This window comes from Meles meles, chromosome 12 (assembly GCF_922984935.1).
Source record: "Meles meles chromosome 12, mMelMel3.1 paternal haplotype, whole genome shotgun sequence".
Lineage (NCBI taxonomy): Eukaryota > Metazoa > Chordata > Mammalia > Carnivora > Mustelidae > Meles > Meles meles.
Window position 1 is genome coordinate 55,748,043 of NC_060077.1, and position 21,761 is coordinate 55,769,803.

The 21,761-nt window shown below is 42.3% G+C and overlaps 1 protein-coding gene across 2 annotated transcripts in view; it reads left to right on the top strand.

Annotated features, from left to right (window-relative positions):
• The first annotated feature begins 2,051 nt into the window (after nt 1-2,051).
• The window catches only part of RNF125 (ring finger protein 125), a 33,926-nt gene continuing 14,216 nt past the window's right edge, over nt 2,052-21,761 (top strand). Inside the window, exons 1-3 of one of the 2 annotated variants that reach the window (XM_046025278.1) lie at nt 2,053-2,458; nt 15,393-15,546; nt 19,549-19,643. In XM_046025278.1, the coding sequence (XP_045881234.1) occupies nt 2,295-2,458; nt 15,393-15,546; nt 19,549-19,643 (413 nt within the window). In that variant the 5' untranslated portion in view covers nt 2,053-2,294. Of the gene's footprint in view, nt 2,459-15,392; nt 15,547-19,548; nt 19,644-21,761 lie in introns of both variants that reach the window. The other variant, XM_046025279.1, reaches the window with a different exon arrangement.

A 21,761-nucleotide genomic window follows, 5' to 3' on the forward strand; every position in this document is an offset into this window, starting at 1 on the left:
GAAAGAGATCATGTGTGAGCGTATGCATACATGAGTGTGGGGGAGGGGCAGAGGAAAAAGAAAGAATCTTAAGCAGGCTCCACACACAGCATGGAGCCCAGTGTGGGGCTCCATCTCACTACCCTGAGATCATGACCTGAACCAAAAGCAAGAGTTGGGCACTAGAGCAACTGAGCCACCCAGGTGTCCCTGTTTTTCTTTTAAAGATAGGAATGGTAGAGTGCCCTCTCCCTCTTTTCTTTTAAAGATAGGGATGGTGGGGGCATCCCTCTCTGTTCCCCTCTGTTCCCCATCCCTCTGCACTCATGCATGCACTCTCTCTCTCCCATAAATAAATAAATAAATAAATAAATAAATAAATAAAATCTTTAAAAATAGGGATGGCTATTTTTCCTTCACCTCTACATCCAATTCATTTGCAAGCCCCTTTGCATCTTTCTCATAAATGTATCCCAAATCTGTCCATCTCTTGCCTTTGACCCAGATAACTCCTTGGTTCAAACCATTATCATCCTCACTTGGGCTAACTCAGTCTCCTCTGATTGGTTTCTCTGCTTTCATTCTTATTTTGTTCTTAGCTTTTTGAAACCACAAAACACTCACAGTAAATGGAATCATGGTTTTGAAATAAAATCCAAATTCTCGGTCCTGACCTATGAGATCGAATATAATCAGGCCCTTCTCCTATCTTAAGGGATCCCATTCTACCCTACTGGTCCTGTGCTCTGTCTCTACATGGCTTCTTTCTGTTCTTTGTTCCTTGCTCACTCACTGGTCCCAGTGCTTAGCAAGCTTTTTCCAACATCTCTTAATGGCTGACTCCTTTTCATTATTCATGACTGCTCAAATGTTGCCTTATCCAAAAAGTATTCTCTGACTTTCTTATCCTTCCCACTCCCACCTTCAGTCCCTGTTTTACCTTCTTCATGGCTCTTATCATGTGAAATGATCTTGTTCATTTGTTTATCTGTTGATTACTTTTATCTTCTCATTAAAAGTAACATCTGGGGAAAAACGGGTAAAGTTTATGGGATTGTTACATATTACATGTATTACTGCATGATGTATAGTGTAGACCATATATTACATATATGTATATGTATATTTATGTATATGTATATTACATAATTACATATATTACATTATATGTGTTATGTATAAATGATAAGTGTATGGATCGGTATCTCAAAAGAAATGCCTTTGCTTTTGTTTTTTTAAAGTAAGTTCTGTGAGAACTGGGATTTTGTCTCCTTGTCAGGAACTGTGTTCCCCTTACTGGCATGCAGCGGGCACTAAAGAAATCTTATTAAATGTGTGACTTATTTTTTTTTAAGATTTTATTTATTTACTTATTTATTTATGTATTTGAGGGAGAGAGAGAGCAGTGGGGGAGGAGCAGAGGAAGGGGGCAAAAGAGGGAGAAGTGGACTCCCGGCTGAGCAGGGAGCCCTAAGTGGGGCTCTATCCCAGGACGCTGAGATCGTGACCAAGCAGAAGGCAGACGCTTAGCCGACTGAGCCACCCAGGCGCCCAAATGTGTGACTTACTAAATGATATATTTGGTCATGTCTAAAAGAGGTTGGGGCAGGGAATCGGAGCAACAGCAGGAGCCCCTGAGCTGAGGAAACTGGGGTGGTAGAACTTAGCACTAGAACCCTTGTCCTAGAGTTGAGCTTCGAATCTGGGTCTCCAGAACCCTTTTCACTGCCCCATGCGACCTCTCCATTAATGGAGTATTGATTGATCCGATGTTCAAGTACTGGTTAGCATGCTCTTAGGAGACGCACCCGTCATAGATGGCCTTCGTTGCCTTTTATGATTACAACAGTGCAGGGCGGACAGGATCATCACCTTACCAGCGGGTTCTGGTTCCCATAAAGCACGACCAGACCCACATTCCCTCGAACTTGCAAGAATGGGTAAGGAGGATGTATGCGAATGCCCGGAAGGCTCACGCCCGGCCCGGGTCTCTGGCTCCGCAGTTGAGGTTTCAGGTTTCAATTCTCCCAGGAGCCCGGGCTGTCGCATCGCGCAAGGTGCGGCTGCCGCCTCCGCCTGCACGTCTCCGCCGAGGCCGCCAGCAAAAGCCAGTTCCAGGCGCGGCGGCGCACTCGTCTGCCCTAGACGGAGGTTGGGCGCCGGGGCTGAGGCTGCTGCTAAGACTGCTCTAGCTGGGCGCGCTGGGAGGCGGCGATCACAGCTGGGCCGGGACTTCCTTCCTCTACCGCAGGACAACAAAACAACCGGCAGCAGGCACTGAGCTCTTGGCAGCTGTCTGGGCGAGAAGCGCAGCGATGGGCTCCGTGCTCAGCAGCGATAGCGGCAAATCCGCCCCCGCCTCGGCCGCCCCGCGGGCCCTGGAGCGCAAGGGGGACCCGGAGCTGCCCGTCACGTCCTTTGACTGTTCCGTGTGCCTCGAAGTGTTGCACCAGCCTGTCCGGACCCGCTGTGGCCACGTGTAAGTGCCGGGGGAGCTCGGCTTGCGCCCCGGCTTCTGGGAGGGCGAGGTGGGGTGGGGGAGCCGAGGGCATGGAGGATTTCAGAAGCCCGCGCCTGAATGGTGCTACTGCAGGGAGACACCCGGACCTGGGGAGTCCAGGCCACGGGGAAAATGACCGGTCGGAAGGTGACACAGGATTTCAGGAGGCGAAAACAGCAATAAGCGGGCCCCGCAGCGCCTCCCGCCTCCCTACCCACCCGCCCTGGCCCCTCAGCCGGTCGCTGCTTGTCCCCGAAGCCTAGGTGTAGAGCCCAGGGATGGGGTTCCCAGGCGAACGACCCTCCAGGAGCTAGGGCTCGGCAACGGGGGAAGGTGCTCTTGGCCGGACAGCCGGCACCTGCTTGGGCACAAGGCAGTAAGCTGCTGCAGAGCAGTTACCCGCCGAGCTCAGCTAATCGGGAAGTGCTTCCCTCACCGCCCCCCACCCAGGTCGGATTTATTTTGCTGGCTCTCTGCACGTGTCCAGAACGCCCACTGAGGCTAGCCTCTTGAGCAAACACAGATCTGTGCAAACTTCCACTCCCACCTCCCTTTCCTAATACAAACACTCAAGTCCCTCAAAGATCAACTCAAATTGGAACGTCCAGGAGACTCTCTCGTCGTTAGAGTTTAAATACCTGTCAGGGTGTGGCAGGGACTTGAACGTTAGCCCCAAGCCTTGAGTGAGCCCTTAAAATCCAACCACGAAGTGACAGGAGGCTACAGTCTGCTTTCGCAGCGCTTCCCTAAATCGATGAAAGTATAGATAAAAACGAGTAGTTTCTAAAAAGAGTTTGAAAACAGAATCCCTGTATAAAATTGGCACGCCCTTAATGTGTGCTTGAGTAACTAGAAATGGGAGCTGGATCTGTGGATTCGTGTTCTCGGTTTACTTAGAAGCTTTCTTGCCGTGGCTGCACGGGTGTGCCACCGGGTGTGTGCATGTTGGGGTGGGCGGGGGTGGGGGGGAGTTGCATAGAGTGGGGTGGAAGCCCACTTAATGTCTTTGGCTGACCTGGGCCATACCGAAACGGCTAGGAAGTGCTTCTGGCTTATCAGGGGGAAAAATACCATATTATAAATGCAAGGGCACAAAAGGTTTTTCGAAGGACTTAGTTGGACCTTGACACCTATAGACTGGTAACTGAGAAGCACCACTGAAAAGCCGGCTGCGATCCAGGGAGAAAAACGCAGCCCACACAGTGTTTAAATAGCGAGTGCCCTAGTCATTATTTTGTGGCTCTATTTTCAAGGCCTGTTGTTTCAGCTGTGTACTTTAAACTCCAGTCTAAGTGACCTCCTGACTGATTATTGATGTTGTTTCCCAGCTGTCCAGATGTAGCCCATTGACATAAATCCCAAGGCCAAGATGGAAGCCAAGGTACCATTGTGTAACAGTTGTAACCTATTGATTAGTTCAGGGTGGTAATAACCTCCTGGTAACTGTGGGGAAATTTAGTCTGTATGAGCATTAAGTTGCACCAGGGATCCACATTAAGTTTTGAAGGTTCCTTTTGTAGAACTGAAGTGGGTGACTTTGTTGCTGGAGATCGTTGTCTGATTGGGGATTGTTTTCCCTGGTTTGGATTTTGAAGGCTGTAACTTGCTGTTTGCTGTGTTTTTTGCCTCGCTAAAGGATAATATAAATGTGTAAAAAGTTAAATCTTTTGTTTAATCTTTTTCTTTGTTAGAGTTTGAATAGGAAACCAGCAACTGGAAAAATAGTCATGGAGTAGCACAACAAGGGCTGGACGAATGGCCTTCCCTCACTTTACTGTTCTTTGTTTTGACAAATCTATGTCCATTGTTCTGGCTGTGGGCAGAATTTCCATATTCCTCCTTTTGGCAAATTTACTTGGACCCCCTCCACTTTAGAAATGTTAACTAGAGTTCCCTCTGCACTGGCGATAGTGAGTGCTAGTGACACCATTTGTACTTCCTAACTGAATTACTCCCTTCCATTGACCTTATATGGGACATGAAGAAAAGCAAATATTATCCCATATTGAAGCTAATTTCCAAATTTGTTGAACTCTTTTGTTGATGCTGATGTCTGTTGAAACCTATTTCTAGTCAAGCAAGTTATTAATAATGGCAAAAATGCATTGAATGATTACGTATGTAGCACTCCATAAATTGCAGAAATGGTGGGCTTGAGAGCGAGCAGGATTTGAATTCAGCCCTGCCACAGACCTGCTGTGTGACCACCACGTTGCTTAATCTCTTTTACTGTTTCTTCATTTGTAAAATATCGTGAATAATGGAATTTTTATATGAGTATTTAGTGGCCCATCATAAAGACTCAGCACATAATTTCTGTTTCTTTTAAAGTCGTCTCACAAAGCAAAAATCCAGGAACGAGTATTATGTCTTATCTGTATTTTTTTTGGAATAAAACTGGGCCACAAAAGATAGACCTATGACATTTCTGAGATGTCCCAGATAGCCTTCCTTTTAGCGTGGTTCTTTTTCCTTGGGTGGCCTTTAATTTAAGAAGTTCTGTTTTAATGTGCTGTCATTTCAAATTGACTTTATTCCTACCTCTGTTTATCAGTTGTTAAAACATTTTGGGGAAAAGGTTTCCTACCTCTGCCTTTTCTTCCGTTATCAGTGGGTGGGAGGAGGGTGCTGATAAGTTGAAGCTGTGTAAGTGAAACTGAAAGGGAATCTGATTTACGTTTAAAATAAGTATAAAGAAATGTGTTGACCAGTTGGGTAGGAGAGATAAAGGGGGAGAGAGGAGTGGAAGGCAACTCCGGAACAGGTGACAGAGATAAAGTGGGGCAGAGGTCGGCTCTGGAGATAATGAACTCGTGATGGAGCTTGTCAGGTGTATAGTAGTCTGATAGGGAGATACCCAAATGGAAATATCCTCAAGGTACTGGAAGAATGGGTTTGGGGGAAGGTCAGAGCTGGAGCTCTGGGAGTTACCTAAAAGGATCCAGAGGTTGAGAATGGCTTTAACAAACGTAATAGGTACAGACTGGGGCATACTTGAAGGTACAAAGAGCCACATCTTCACTGAATTGAGTTGGATTAAATTGCTCTAAGTCACAGAATTTTCCTAATTTTTAAAAGGAAACTCTTGGGGATAATTCTGAAGGACTTTGAGGTAAGCAGATTAAAACTTTCCATTTGTGGTCAAGCACAGGCTGCATCAAATTAGGGCTTCTCTAAGGAGGGCCGGAGAGTTTCCTGGTGAGTTTTCAGCTGACCCAGAAATATACAACAGTGCTTTCAATCTTTTTTTAAAATTTAGTATATTTTATTTTTTATTTAAAAAAATGTTGTCAAGGTGTAATTGACCTATGTTAGTTTTCAGGTGTTCAACATAATGATTGAACTTTGTACATATTGGAAGACGAACACCACAGAAAGTCTAGCAAGCTGTCAGCATACATAGTTACATATTTTTTTCTTGTGTTGAGAACATTTTAAGATCTATTGTCTTAGCAACTTTCAAATATACAACACAATCTTCTTTTTTTTTTTTTAAAGATTATTTATTTATTTATTTGACAGAGAGAGAGAGATCACAAGTAGATAGAGAGGCAGGCAGAGAGAGAGAGAGGGAAGCAGGCTCCCTGCTGAGCAGAGAGCCCGATGTGGGACTCGATCCCAGGACCCTGAGATCATGACCTGAGCCGAAGGCAGCGGCTTAACCCACTGAGCCACCCAGGCGCCCAGTAACACAATCTTCTTAACTACAGCCACCATTCTGTACCTTAGAGCCCCATGGCTGATTTATAACTGCAAGTTCGTACCTTTTGACCCCCTTTTGCCCATTTTGCTGCCCCATTCCTTCTTACAGGAGGTGTATAATCCCAAAGACTTCATTTTTCACATAAGATTATAAAGCTACTTGTTTTATTTATTATTATAGATATTTATGGCCCGCTCACATGTTATTTGTTAGTGAGGGTTCTGAGAAACAACCAATAGCGTGTGTGTGCGCACGTGCACACATGTGTCAGAAAGATTGATTTTAAGGAATTGCTTTACGTTATTGAGGATAATAGTCTCTTTACTTAAAATCAGCCCATTATAGGTGTTAACCACACCTACAAAATACCTGCACAGCTACACCTAGATAAGTGTTTGATTAAATAACGGAGTCCTATATTCTGCCAAGTTGACACAGGAGACTAACCATCCCATCTACCAACTGAGTCTTTTTTTTTTTTTTTTAATATTTATTTGACAGAGAGAAATCACAACTAGGCAGAGAGGCAGGCAGAGAGAGAGGAGGAAGCAGGCTCCCTGCAGAGCAGAGAGCCTGATGTGGGGCTCGATCCCAAGACCCTGGGATCATGACCTGAGCCGAAGGCAGAGGCTTTAACCCACTGAGCCACCCAGGCGCCCCTACCAACCGAGTTTTTAAGTTATCAAAAACAAAAATTAGATCATTATCAGGCTTTCCGATAGGCCCTTTATTTTTTTATTTTTTATTTTTTAATTTTTTAAGATTTTTTTTTTATTTACTTATTTGACAGATAGAGATCACAAGTAGGGAGCGAGGCAGGCAGAGAGAGAGAGAGGAGGAAGCAGGCTCCCTGCCAAGCAGAGAGCCCGATGCGGGGCTCGATTCCAGGACCCTGGGATCATGACCCGAGCGAAAGGCAGAGGCTTTAACCCACTGAGCCACCCAGGCGCCCCCCGATAGGCCCTTTAGAAGTCTTCTAAGAAGTCTGGCTGTCAGGCACCCATGCACACACTCAAGCAGACAGTAGGAATCGGCAAAGTGTTCTTTAAAATAAAATCTTTGTTCATTTACTTCATCCTTATCATTTGGTATTCTCTGGGTTGTTTGGTTAGATCTGCTGTCGCATGGAGTGCTGTCATTTATCGATGCAGCAAATCTGCCCTGTTCTGTACTGAGCGCGTAGACACAATTGCTTGCCCTCTTGGAGTTTGCATTCTCATGCATCAGGTGGACAACAAACAAGATTGCAGGCAGGAGTATGTCGCTTGTTATATAGTGACAGGTGTAAAGGATAAAAAAAATGAGTAAGGAAATGTGATAGGAAGTATGTGGGGGAGTAGCAATTTTAAGATATTTAGAGCAGCGTTTCTCAAATTATCAGCTGAAAAAACCAGTGAGGTTTGATTTGGTTTGTTGTTTTCAGCCCATGGCTGGCTGATACTTTATTTTATATTTTATAAAATAAAATTATAAAAAATATATATTATATTTAAGTATTTTATTTTTTAGTATATATAAATATATAAAAATATTTTATATTTTATAAAATAAAAATGTATTATGGTAAAACGAAATTAAAAAACAAAGTTATATAAAATACAAGCCCTCATTTTTAAAATTACTAATTTCATTCAACAGACATGAAATTATTCTGTCAGATTTCTATACAAGAGAATTGAGCACTGGATATCATAATGTGGAGGCTCTTGGGGACCTTGAGAAGAGCAGGTTCAGTGGGATGGTGGGCCCCACTGCTTGGGGAGGGGAGTGGGTTTGTGAGTGATCACAGCCACAGACAGGGAGCGTAGAAGGCCCTTTCATGGAGTTGAGAAGCAAAGCGAAGAAGAGAATTTGGGTAATGCTGAAAAGAGAAGTGGGATCAAAGCGTTTTCTTAAAAAAAATTTTTTTTAAGAGAAGGAAAATGGAATATTCTGTATGGTTATGGAAATGACCCAATAGGGAGAGGGAAACTGATGCACAGGAGAAGAGAAAATTTCAGGAGCAATGCCATTGAGTAGGAGAGAGGAGCTGGGAATTGCAGCAGGGTTTGGGGACCAGGGGAAGGCTTGGCGTTAGTAGGAGAATGGACGATTCATCCATTTCATGGGATATAGGGCATTAAAGGGGCACAGATGCAGGGAGTTGAATTGAAGAGGTGGAATGTTGTGGAAGTTTCCATCTGATTTCCACTTACCATTGACATATTACTTGACCTGTGACTTGACTTCAAGATGAACCTTTGAAGTTTAAATATGAACATCTAGGCCTCTGATGCTAGAACAAATGTATATAGAATGCTCCCTCCTCCCAATGTGCTTGGGTAAGCATCACTTAAAATGGGGTGGTGAGAGTCTTTGGTACCCTCAAGGTCCAAAAACTCTGGTGAGCCTTTGCTGTAGGAAAGGAATGCTGCTTTCTACATTGCCACTCCTTCAGGGCCTGGTGCTTAGTGGGTGTTCAGTATTCATTGAATTAATGGGTGATTCCAAAATACCATGCAGTTGGAATACTTTGGTGAATGCCCCTCAAGCGAGGACAGCCATTCTATAGTGCCAGCCAACGGATGATCTGTGGTTGAGTAATAGATAGGAGTCCCATGGTAGTTTCTGACCTCCATTCTTTTTATGGGGTTGCTCATCTGTCCTTGGATTACTGAGAATTTCAGAAAGATGTAATTAAGCTGGCCTGAAATTTACCTCCTCTGGTCGTTGGACCGCTGTGTGTTTATTTAGTAACATTAGTATTGTCACAGGTAAATTAAATATTAGTGATCTATTAAATTATGTATTCTCTAACAAACAGAACCTAAATAATGTAGCAGATGGAGTTTTATGCCCAGATTTTCCTTAGAACTTGGCTACCAGCCCCGTGGACCAGCAGCATTGTAGAATTTTGGGCCCCATCTCCCACCTACTAAATCAGAATCTGCATTTTAATAGGATGTTCAGGTGATTTATATTCTCTTTAAAGTTTGAAGCCCAGCTTTAGCTAACCCTATTTAATTGACAGTAAAATACAGTAAGTTGAGGACCCCGTTTGAAGGTTCTAGAGAGGCACCCCGCTAAGATTTTAAGTTAAAGGAAATAAAATAATCTCGAAGGGGTTAAATTTTAAATCAACACATAGTGCGGTGTAGAAATATGCAGAGTCGGGGTTTGAAGGCTGAATGAGTCCCAGGATGGACTCTGGAACCTAACTGAATACAGAAATAACATCAAAGGAAATCTTAGGGGCAGTGGCTGGAGGGCTTTGCTCTAGGAGTAGCTGCACTCAGGGCTATCTAGGCTGACCTGCAGGCTAAGAGGGAGGGAGGGAGAGAGAGAGAGAGAGAGAGAGAGAGAGTGTGTGTGTGTGTGTGTTTATTGCCTTACACTGGAATATTTTAGTGTGAGACTCTTATAATCACTTAGAATAACAATAACAATAACAATTCCCCTTATTCTGTTTAAAGCTCACGAAGCCCCTTCTTGAGGGCTTCTATCCATTCAGCTTCGGATTGGTCTCCCCATAGTGAGGCAGCCTAGTGTTGAGAACATAAATAAAATGTTACATTGGCCTCATGTTGCCAGTGGCTTTTGCAGAGCCATATTTGGGAACCATGTCTGAATACTTATTTTGCCTGTCTAGTGCTAGACCAATGGAGTCCCTAATGCATCCCTTCCCTCCTTAAATTTACAATACTTAGGGTTCAGTTTTACCTCCTAAGATTGGATGCCTAATTTTATCCAGTGTCCTCATCAAGCCTTTCCTTATTTTTCTACAGTGCCTTGCTGACCTCTTCATTATAAAAGGGTATTATTGATAATCACTTAATTTAGGGAAACAGAAAGGGGCTAATAAAATTATCAAAGGGAGTAGGGTATTTAAGTTTCCACCTGGTTTCAAAGTTCATAGAGTCATTATCTAGTTCCTAATTCAGGTCTTCAGGAGCTGCAAACTGCCAGGTAATGTAAATGAATGTGGAGGGTGAGTCCTCCTTAGGATAGGGGTGCCAGCCCATGGGACCACGTGGGAATTGAGTCCAGAGTTGGAGAAGACTAGCTTTTAAAAGAAGCCACAGGGGCGCCTGGGTGGCTCAGTGGGTTAGGCCTCTGCCTTCGGCTCAGGTCATGGTCTCGGGGTCCTGGGATCGAGCCCCACATCAGGCTTAGCAGGGAGCCTGCTTCCCCGACCCCCACCTCTCTCTGCCTGCCTCTCTGCCTGCTTGTGATCTCTCTCTCTCTTTCTCTCTGTGTCAAATAAATAAATAAAATCTTTACTAAAAAAAAAAAAAAGAAGCCAGAAATTTGGGTTTAGTTGTAAAATCTGATTTTTTTTTTTAAGGTGGGATAGGGCAGAGGGAGATGGGGAGAGAGAATCTTAAGCAGGCTCTGTACCCCCCGTGAAGCCTGAGACCCCGGACACCCCACAAAATCTAATATTAAAGCAATGGCAACTCAGAATTTTTGAAAACATTGAATTGGCCTAAAAAAAAAGTAATTGACTCCTACCCTCAGCTTCTTTCACCTAATTTCTCCTCATTCATCATTCTCAGCCACCTTATGAAGGTGGAGAAGGGGGAGACAAATGCAAATCTCTTATCTCTTTAGGTTTGTGTTCATTTCTATCCCTGGGTTCTTTCAGAAGGACCCAGCACTCTTAGGCTCTTCCTTATTAATGGGAATGTTGGGCCCTGCCCAGAAAATTTTCCTCTGATCCCTTCTGCATAACTGCTTCAGTTATTTAAATGTACAGAGTAATTACTCTGTGCCTGGAGTGCTGGAGGAGGGAGGCCAGCAAGATTCTGAATGGTTCTGAGCTGTGTGTATTTCTGTGATCTGCTTCATGCGATGGTTGTTTCTGGCCTGTTGTCACTGGGGCATTTTTGTTTGGTTGTGTTGTTTTTCAGTTTTATTGAGGTGATATAGTATAATTCATACAAAGTATAAAAGTCGAGGAATTTTGGTAATTATATAACTTCCTCCACAAACGAGATCTAGAACAGTTAATTCCATTACCCTAAAAAGTTCCTTCAAATCTGTTGTGCACAATCCCCTCCCGAAAACCCTGGCTCCAACAACCCCATCTGTTTTGTATCACTAAGTTTTGGAATCATACAATAAGTAGTCTTTTTTGTGTTTGACTTTTCTCACTTAGCATAATATGTTTATTGTCATTGGTATGTTGTAAGTCCCTTTTCCTCACTTCCAAAATAAATCCTCAATCTGTCTGACCACTTACACTACCTCCTGTTACTTTGTTGGTCTAAGCCAACAAACTGACTCTCTTGAACTGACTCTTCTAGTGGTCTTCTAGTGGCTTAAACCTGAGCTCCTCAAGGCTGTGGCTCTTGTACCTCTGTAATCTGTTCTTTACACAACAACCAGAGTGATCCATGTAATGTAAATCAAACTCTGTCACCTTCCTATTTAAAACCGTCCAAGTACCTATCCATCACCCTGAGTTATGGCTTAATGCTCTGTCTCCTGTCCACTTTACTCCCCCTCCCACATCTCCACTTACTCTCCCTAGGGCCCCTTGCCTTTCATGCATGCTGGCTTTCTGTATCTCAGAAGGATGGTCCCCATCTTTTGTACCCTTTGTTTTCAGTTTGGAAAACCATTCCCAGATCTTCCTTAGAGGGGTGCCTTCAAATATCATCTCAGGAATGACCCACCTAAATGCTCCCCTTGCCCCACTCACTCTATTTTCATTTCATTGTCAAATGTTTTCTTCTTAAAGGATTTATCATTTGCCAGTCTGTTTAGCTGCTTAATGCCTCCTGCCTCATTCTAGAGCTCGAGAGAGCAGGGACCTTAGGCACTGCCACAGTTTCATCCCTGGCGTATTGTCAGCTGTCAGTAGTAAGCTCTTGCTAAAAGTTTCACCAGTGCATGAATGCTTCTATGGGTGGGTCCAGGGATGTTTGTGCACTTTTATATATTCTCTCATAGCCTTCTCTAGAACCATGGATTAACTGTTCTTGCTAAAAGCTACACATACCCAGTTTTAGATGGTTTATATTTTCTCTCCTCAGCCCTTTATTATATTCAAAATTGTTCTGTTCTTTGTTTATTTAAATAATCATAAATGCAGTGTAATCTTTTCCTCACACTAAATTTGAATGCCCTTAAAAATACTTTTTTTAAATGTTTTTCTCTTCATGTTCCATTAAAAATTTCAGGCCTCTTACCCTCCAAACATTTCCCTTCCTAATTTTACAACACAATTTTTCTCAGGAGTAAATAAAATTTAAGTCATAGTAATAAGATGGTTAATTTTTCTAACCTTTTCCCCCTAACATTTTATTATGAAAAATTTTAAACGTAGAGCTAAGTTGAATGTACAGTGAACAACAATATATTCACTACCTAGATTCTACATTTATCAATTTTACTATATTGCTTTTTTCTCTCATTTTATCACATACCTACCCATCATCAATTCATCTTCTTTTGGATGCATTTCAGAGTAGGTTACAATGATCAGCACATTCTATTTCCTTCTTATATCAAGATACACAATATTAGAGCACCTGGGTGGCTCAGTCGTTAAGCGTCTGCCTTCACCACCTCGGGTCATGATCCCAGGGTCCTGTGATCAAGCCCCACATCGGGCTCCCTGCTCAGCGGGAAGACTGCTTCTCCCTTTCCCACTTCCCCTGCTTGTGTACCCTCTCTCACCGTTTCTCTCTCTGTGTCAAATAAATAAACAAAAATATTTATTTAAAAAAAAGGACTGCAGATCTTTCTTGACTCACAGTGGGGTTAGGTCCTGATGAATCCATATCCTAAGTTAAAGTGAGTCAAAATGCATTTAATACACCTAACCTACCCAACATCCTAACAGCCTCATCTACCCTAAATATGCTCAAAACACTTTGCTAGTCCACAGTTTGGCAAAATCATCGAACACAAAGCCTATATCATAATAAAGGTGTTGAGCATTTTGTGTAGTATGTTGACTGCTGTGGTGCAAGTAGAAGGCAGAATGATGGGTGGAGAGTAGTTGCCGGCGTATCCATTGTTCATCTGCATGGCTGACTGGGAGCCGCCCAGTGTGGAGAGAAGAAGACTTACTGCCAACCAGGAGAAGTCAAAATTCAAAAAATGAAATACAGTTTCTAATGAATGAGTATCGTTTTTGCAGCACCTTAAAGTCAAAAAATCCCAAGTGGAACTATTGTAAGTTGGGGACTTCCCCTCATCCTTCTTGAGCCTCTTCTAAAACTGTGTGAGGGTCACAGTCCTGCTGTCTTCAGGCTGTGTAAACGCGGCAAATTGTTCCGTCTCTGAACGTCTGTTTCGCCTCCAGTTAGGTGAGGAGAGAGCAGAGCAGCATGTTAGGATCCCTCTGAGAGCTAAACGAGATCCTGTCCATCAGCGCCCACCGCAGGGCTTGGCACCAATATCTTCTGTTTGTACTGGTATAAAACTTGAGTAAGTTGTGAGGAAAGGGGAAGACTTTCTTTGATGAAGAAACCTGGGTGGCTTCAGGTTGAAGCCTCTGCTTCGGCTCAGGTCATGGTCTCAGGGTTGTGGGATTGAGCCCCGCATCAGGCTCTCTGCTCAGCAGGGAACCTGCTTCTTCCTTTCTCTCTGCCTGCCTCTCTGACTACTTGTAATCTCTGTCTATCAAATAAATAAAATCTTTAAAAAAAAAAGAAAAAGTATCAGCCGCTTGCCCCTAAATCATGTAAACGAGTAATTCATGTCAGAACCCTAGATGTTGTATGAGGGTTACAACTTGAGCATCTGAACCACTTGTAATAATAATAGATTCATAATAATAGATTATTACTTATTTTTGCTCGATATTTTTTGTCATCATCGAGACTACACTCTGAGAGCCACTTCTCAGGGACTCAGAGAAATGCAAGGGCAGATTGTGTCTTAGAATTTGGAGTTCATCACTTGAAGCACAGAGAAGTGGAAGACGGCAGAGAACTCAGATCTTTGTCTTCAGCAGGGGATTGTGGGCCCCTTGACCGAGGTCCCACCAGATTGTATCTTCTATAAGAGGTACAGTTCCTGCAGAGTGAAATCAGGGTGCTGTTGCAAGAAAAAGAGGAAATGGTTGCTGGACAGACATAAACATGAAGCAGATGCCTCAGCATCTTCTGTGTGCATGTAAGAATTTTATAACAGATGCAGAAGAGAGTTCTTTAAGCATCAGTCATGGCTAATACACTTGAGAGTTCAGTTTGGGAAATTTCAATGAACTACATACCTCTGATATGTGAAGATTTCAATATATATCATATATTTAGATTTTTTAGATTGATTTATTTATTTGGCACAGAGAGGAAGAGAGGGAGAGAAAGCAAGGGGTGGGAAGAGGCAGAGGAAGAAGTAGACTCGCTGCTGAGCGGGGAACCCGTTGTGGGACTCGATTCCAGGACCTTGAGATTATGACCTGATCCAAAAGTAGACGCTTAACCAACTGAGCCACCCAGGTGCCCCAGTATATTTAAATTTTAAAAAGCTTGACTTTTGCCATATGGTAATACTCCCAGATAGATAGAATATGGTGAGTACCTTAAGAGCACTCCGGTCACTCTAATGTGTGACATTATCTAAATGCCATTTTTACATTTGTGCGCACTTAGCCTTCAACAGATCCTATAAAGAGGTCCAGATTTTCTGTGAATTCTGTTGATTGTGTTAAGATTTTATAATAATCATCTTTAAATAAACCAGAGAATAAATTTCTTGACTCAGAGGACATTCCTAATAGTGGTCATTTGGATTAGATAATTTTCTATACCTGGGGAGGACATGAAAATTGTTACAAGACGGATAACATGCATGGCATTTTGCCTCCTTGGCCTCTTGCTATTTTCTTATCTAACATACAAAATCCCACAGAGCAAAGACCTATTTCCACCCCCCCCCAACCACATTTGGGTTAAAATAGGATTAGAGAAAAGGTAGAACACATTAGCTATCCTTTGGGTTATAGTTTTAATCCTGTGTATCGGAATGCTCTTTTCACCACTTTGTGCCCTTCTGTTCAAACGCATGCAGTGCATGTAGTGAGAACGTGTGATTCCAGAGCAGTCTTCCTGGGAAGGTAAGAGGCTCGAGGGTGCAAATTGCACCGTGAACTCGGCAACAGAGCTCCTAGTGTACAAGGTGTCATTAAAATACCCTTTACACAGAGGAACACATAGTGCCAGCTCCCTTATACCTTTTAAGGAAAATAACATCTTCTCGGTTTGTTTTGGGCAGATTCTGCCGTTCCTGTATTGCTACCAGTCTAAAGAACAACAAATGGACCTGTCCTTACTGCCGGGCCTATCTTCCTTCGGAAGGAGTTCCAGCAACTGATGTAGCAAAAAGAATGAAATCCGAGTACCAGAAGTGCACTGAGTGTGACACCCCGGTATGTGACCCTCTTTCTGCCTGTGCCCAGGGTGACTGGCCCGCTGAGAAGATTGTCACGTGGCAAATCATTTCACCTGTGCCTTTGGCTTCATCCTACCCCATCTTTCGTAGGTTTATTGTCTCTGCCTCTTTCCTGCCTTTTCTCCAATTTTGTATGTGTAGGCTGTGGTGAACTTGGCACCCGACTCCTACCGTCTCCTCATTTTTCAAACAAATGCTTTCACTGACCACCTCCATCTCCTCCCTTCCCATCACTCCTGTGACCAACCCCCCCCCCCAATCCTGTGGCCTCCTGTCCTGCTACCCTTTTGCAGCCTGTCCATGAATAGCTTTATTATTAAATCGGGCGGCATAATTCCTTCTATATTCTGGACTTCGCAGTATTTCTCTGTGTTGATCCTGTGCCCCTTGTTGCGAGTTCCCTCCCTTGACGCCGTACTAGCCTGGTTAGATCATGTGAAGTCTTGGGAGGCCGTGGAAAAGAGTCTAGATTTTATCCTAAATGCAGTAGTGAGTCATGGGAAGAGTATGCTTTTAATCAGGTTTAGGCATCTATTTTTATCAAGATTTTATTTGTTTATCTGAGAGAGAGCACAAGGGGGGTGGTGTGCAGAGAGAGAGAGAGACTTCCCTTGCTGAGCAGGGAGCCCGATGTGGGGCTCGAACCCAGGATCCTGAGATCATGACCTGAGGTGAAGGCAGATGGTTAACCATCTAAGCCACCCAGGCGCCCCGGATCGGGTATCTGTTTTTAAGATAACTGCTCTTTCATGTGAATGGAGAATGGCCTGGAGGGGGCAAGAGCAGGATTGGTAGAGCCAGTTCACTGGCTATTGGGATGGGTCAGGTAAGGAAGCTGGATTAGGGTGAGAGCATTGGGCAGGGAATAAGAGGTTCTTTTAAGGGGCACTTAGGAGAGAATTGAAGGAAATTGGTAACAGACTAAATGTGGGGCCGAATGAGAGTATCCAGGGTCAAAAATACCTCCTAGGTTTCTGACACGTGTAGGTGTAGGTGAAGGTGCTGAGACGGGGAGCAGATTTGGAGAAGAATCCACCAAGTTTTAAATATGTTAACGTTTGAATTGCTAACAGGAAGGTACTATCATAGGGAGTCTTGAGATCAAAAGGGAGATGATGTGTTAAGGGTCTGAAATTTTTCAAAGAAACATTGTTAATGGACATCACAGCCCGTTACGCTTTCTGAGTACCCTGCGCTTGCTTTACATACTATTTGTCACCATTTGGAATTATGCTTTTGTGATTTTTAAACTTATATATGTCAGTTATCCCCACCAGAGTTATGTTCCATGAGGGTTAGGACTGTGTATGTTTTACTGGAGACTGGGTGTGAACCCAGCCCTTTGAACAGTGATGGGCACATAGTTGGTGCTTGATACAACTTTTGAATATTTGTCAAAGACTCAGTAACCGACTCAGGGCTGTCTGACTACAGAATGTATACACGGTCTTTGGAGTCAGACTTTCTGGGATCAAACGTGAATTCCCTCACTCATTATTTGTGATGTAGGGACGTTATTATCTAAGTTTTTGTTCATCTTTTTGTAAAAGGAGGGAAAGATAACATTCATGTCACACAATGGCGAATAGTTGTAAGGGAAAATGATAAAATATATATGGCTTGTAGCACTGTCTGGAACATGGTAAATGCTCAAAATCAGTAGCTTTTTACATTCATAATAATATATTATTACTTATTTTTGCATTGGTATTTTTGTCATCATATAAAATTCAACACGCACAAAGTCAAACTCACTATAGTATTCTGTCATCCAATGTTTCATCCCACCTTTGGTGTCTGTCAGAAACAGGAATAGTCTCTCAAATATCCAGCCTAGAAAGCCCCTTGCTTTTTTCACTCTTTATATCTGATTATTCGCAAGTATTTTTATTTTTCATTTAAAGTATTTCTTATATCCATCCCTTCCTTTTTATTTTACTCCTCTTGCCAGGAATATTGCCATTCCTTCTAGAATCAAATGTTCAGATTCTCTTTATTCTTCAGAGTCCCGGTGAGGTCTCCATTCCTAGTATTGCAGTCCCTAGTACCAAACAGTTTCCTGTCTACTTGTCCAGGTGTGGTTCCCCCTCCCCATTAGGTGATAAGCCCCTTTAGAGCAAGCCCTGTGGCTTATGTTTCCTCTGCCATCTCTTACAATGTCTTCTATAATTTTGTGTCTAGACACGCCATGATTTCTACTTTGTATCAAGAATGCTTGCTAAAAAAAAAAATGCTTGCTTATCTCTATTGTTCAAGGAATGCAAAGAAGAAGAAAGGCACTTTTAAGAAAAGTAATAGAGTTGCGGGAGAATTGATGAGCAAAGCTGGATATGAAAGCTTGGAAAACTGTGTGTTTAAGGCAGCTATTTCAATGGGGCCTAGGTAGATATTGGTAAAACAAGGATTTGTTTTCACTTTTCCACTTGCTCTTATTTTTTTTTTTTTTTAAGATTTTTAATTTATTTATTTGACAGACAGAGATCACAAGCAGGCATAGAGGCAGGCAGAGAGAGAGGAAGGGAAGCAGGCTCCCTGCTGAGCAGAGAGCCCGATGCGGCGCTTGATCCCAGGACCCTGAGATCATGACCTGAGCCGAAGGCAGAGGCTTTAACCCACTGAGCCACCCAGGTGCCCCTCCACTTGCTCTTATTTTTGTCTTTTGTTAAGCAATCATAACAGTTTCCTTAACTGGGTAGATTTCATGTTTGAGGTTTAACTTCCGCAGCTCAAGCAAAATGAAGCAGGGTGGGTGGACCACCTTACCACAGCTATGCAAAGCTTCCTTTAGTGAAAGATCTTATCAGAGTTTCTAATGAAACATTTAGTAGACTGTGTTATTTAGCCCCAGATCCCTCTCATGGTGAGGATCTCCGAATGTATATCTGGAGGAACAAGGGCTCTTTATTCTGCCTTGGTAAAAATGAACTGTAAGAGCAGTCTTTTATGTTTGCTCTTAATGGGGTCATTAAGTATACTATGTATTGTGAATTCATGTAGTACTGCTGGATATATTATAAAACCATGGTATTTATATCCTTCCCCAAGGCACAGGATTTCCTTTTACTTACTATGGCCATCTTTAAAATTAAAATGTATCTGTTGGTTCTCTTTATCTCTCTTTTCCTTTCCATCTCTTCTCACTCCCCCCCCCCCATCTTGCTTGATCTCTTTCCCCTCTCCCCTTTCTCTTTCTCACTTCTTACCATCACCAAGTTAGGTAGTGGTGTCCAAAAAAAGTAAATTTGAGTTAATATGTCTTTCCACTTTATTTGTTGTTGTTGTTGTTGTTGTTAAAAATTTTATTTATTTGAGAGAGAGCATGAGCAGAAGAGAGGGGCAGAGGGAGAGGGAGAAGCAGCCTCCTCACTGAGCAGGGAGCCCAATGTAGGACTTGATGCCAGGACCCTGGGATCATGACCTGACCAAAGGCAGACGCCCAACTGACTGAGCCACCCAGGTGCCCTGTCTTTCCACTTTAAAAAACATATGCTTTCTAGGGTAGCCTGGGTGGTTCAGTCTGTTAAGTATCTGACTCTTGATTTTGGCTTAGGTCATGATCTCAGGTCCTAGGATGGAGTCCTGCATCAGGCTCTGTGCTCAGTGTGGAGTTAGCGTGAGGAGTCTCTCTCCCATCCCTCTGCCGCTCCCACTGCTCAGGCGTGTGTGTGCTTGCTCTCTCTCTTTCTCAAATAAATAAATGTTCTAAAAATAAAAATAAAATAAAAAACCATATGCTTTCTAGAAGAACAAACTCAAGAACTCAACATTTGGGTCTTCTAAGTACTAGAAACATTTGTAAAGTGTTATTCTTGATAATGCCTTAAGTTTGTTTTACTCTTGTCAGGAATATATCCTTTCAATCAGCTGACCCATTGCTATGACCTTATTTGCAATAATGAAAGTAATAAAGCTGGATCACATAAGACTTCATTGAGCCCCTTTTCAACAGGGACTTTATTTTGAATTTGCTTTTATATAGGTTTGCCTCAGCGAAATGAGGGCACACATAAGATCTTGTGAGAAGTATATAGATAAGTATGGACCGCTGCAGGAACTTGGGGAGACCACAACCAGGTTTGTTTTGACACAACGTAGTTGATTGTTAAACTTGATTTGCCTGTAAAGAAGTTAATAGGCTGGACAGGCTAACCTTCTTATTGTGAACATATGTCTGGAGTAATAATTAGGCTCTGAACCATAACACCTATTGTTGGTAGTCATTTGTTAATGGCAATAATTGTGAAAGAATTTTGCTTTTTCTACTTAAAAAACATTTCATGAGGAGAATCAACTGAGTGCTGGAGAGATTGGGAGAACTTCCTCAGACAAGTTTGCATTAAGGAAGATCCAAAAATAGAATGTGGAAGTGTCCTAAGTTCCTCAACACTCTGCTTTCTGACTAATGGCTTTAAGTCGGTCCTGGTTCAGAGCCACTGCTCCTTTCCTCTGGTTTTGCTGGTTTGGATTTAGAAGGTAGGAAGTGACATCTCAGTATATAATCTAGCAAGGAAGAACAGGCCTGGGCCAGGCATCCTGAACCCAGTACTTTTTGGTGGGTAATCTTTTATGGAGCTGGAGGAAGGATGGAGGTGGTTAGTAGGGGCAGTGGAGAATATTGATCATTATTTGTTTTTCCTTAAAAAGAAAAAAGAGAGAGAGAAATGAATCTGGGCCATTACTATCCCGCTAGGCCATGACCTATCCTATAATTGCAAAGTTTGGAGTCTCTCTCCCAACAAAATAAGGAAATGATCTGTGTTTCCCTACATAGGCTAATGGCTTGGAAACCGTTAAATCTCCTTACAAGCTCAGTTACGAATAGTGGTATTTCAGTAGGAGTGTGATTTTCTTTTTCTCTCTCCTGAAGGAAAATGTTAGTCTTCATTATTTACGAAAATACACTCAAAGTGTAAATTTCCTAGCCTGAAAGTCTAAAAGATTGCCATACTTCCTTTTGTTTACTAGATACTGCTTTGCACATGTATTCTTTATTGTAGGATTCGTTTTATACTGTGATGTTATAAATTTAAATGAGGATTTTAGCTCAAAGCAGAGTATGAATTCTGTTAGATTGGCTGCAAGGACCAATAAGAAGGAAGGATGTAATAAATAGGCTAAGAAAAGGTGTGGGTTTGATTGTAAGGTTGTAGGCTTCATGAAAATTTAAAAATATATGTGAGCTCATTTAAATCCTAATTTCTTCTGCTAATTAGAATTGATAATAAATAATTAAAATAACAGAAAATGAGGAGGGGTTTTGATTAATCAGTCTTAGAAGATAGATTAATATTTGCATCAAAGGTAGAAATCTTTGCTTTATAAAAGAAGTTATTAGTACATAATTGAAATTTTTAAAATTCTTACACAGGCAGCTTATCTGGAGTACAAGTGTCAGGGAACAGGAAGTTGTGTCTATGATGGAAAGTGAGCAAAAAATTCCAAGCCTCCATATTGTCCCTAGGAGTTTAAGGCAGCAGTGTCCAATAGAACGGATAGGTAATTTCAAATTTTCTCATAGCCACACTAAAAAGTGAAAAGAAACAGTGAAATTAATTTTTAGTATATTTTATTTAACTGAAGATAGCTTAAATACAATCATTTGAACATGTAATTGATATCAACATTATTGTGATATTTTACTCTTTATTTAATATTAAGCCTCTGAAACTCATTGTGTATTCTGTACTTCCAACATAACTCAATTTCAGTAGCCACATTTCAAGTGCCAGTAGACTGTATGGCCACAGGCTCCTATAGTGGACAGCACAGTGTAAGGCACAAATACTCCTTAGCTACACTGGTAGTTAGAGATGCTTGGTGAAGTTGGAGAACAAGTAACACCCAGTTATGTGACCTGAAATAGGAAAGGGAGGGAAAAAAAGAAACAGAAAAAGTACCCCAGAGACAGCTGGGTGATGTGATTCCCTGGTTTCTCAGTCAGTGGGAGCTCAGTCTGCACTTCTCTTCCGAAGAGAATGAAGTGCTTCGTGTTCAATTTATTTAACTGTTTCTCTGTCCTGTCCCTATGAGGGTACTTAACTTTTCTCAAGAGAAAAAATGTGGGCATCTGCCCATTATCAGAATGGAAAAATAATGTCAAATCGGAAAAAACAAGGACTGGGAACTAGATCTGTGTACATTCTATTTTTACCTTTAGTGAAAAGCCGACAGTGTTAGTAATTTTTGTATTCT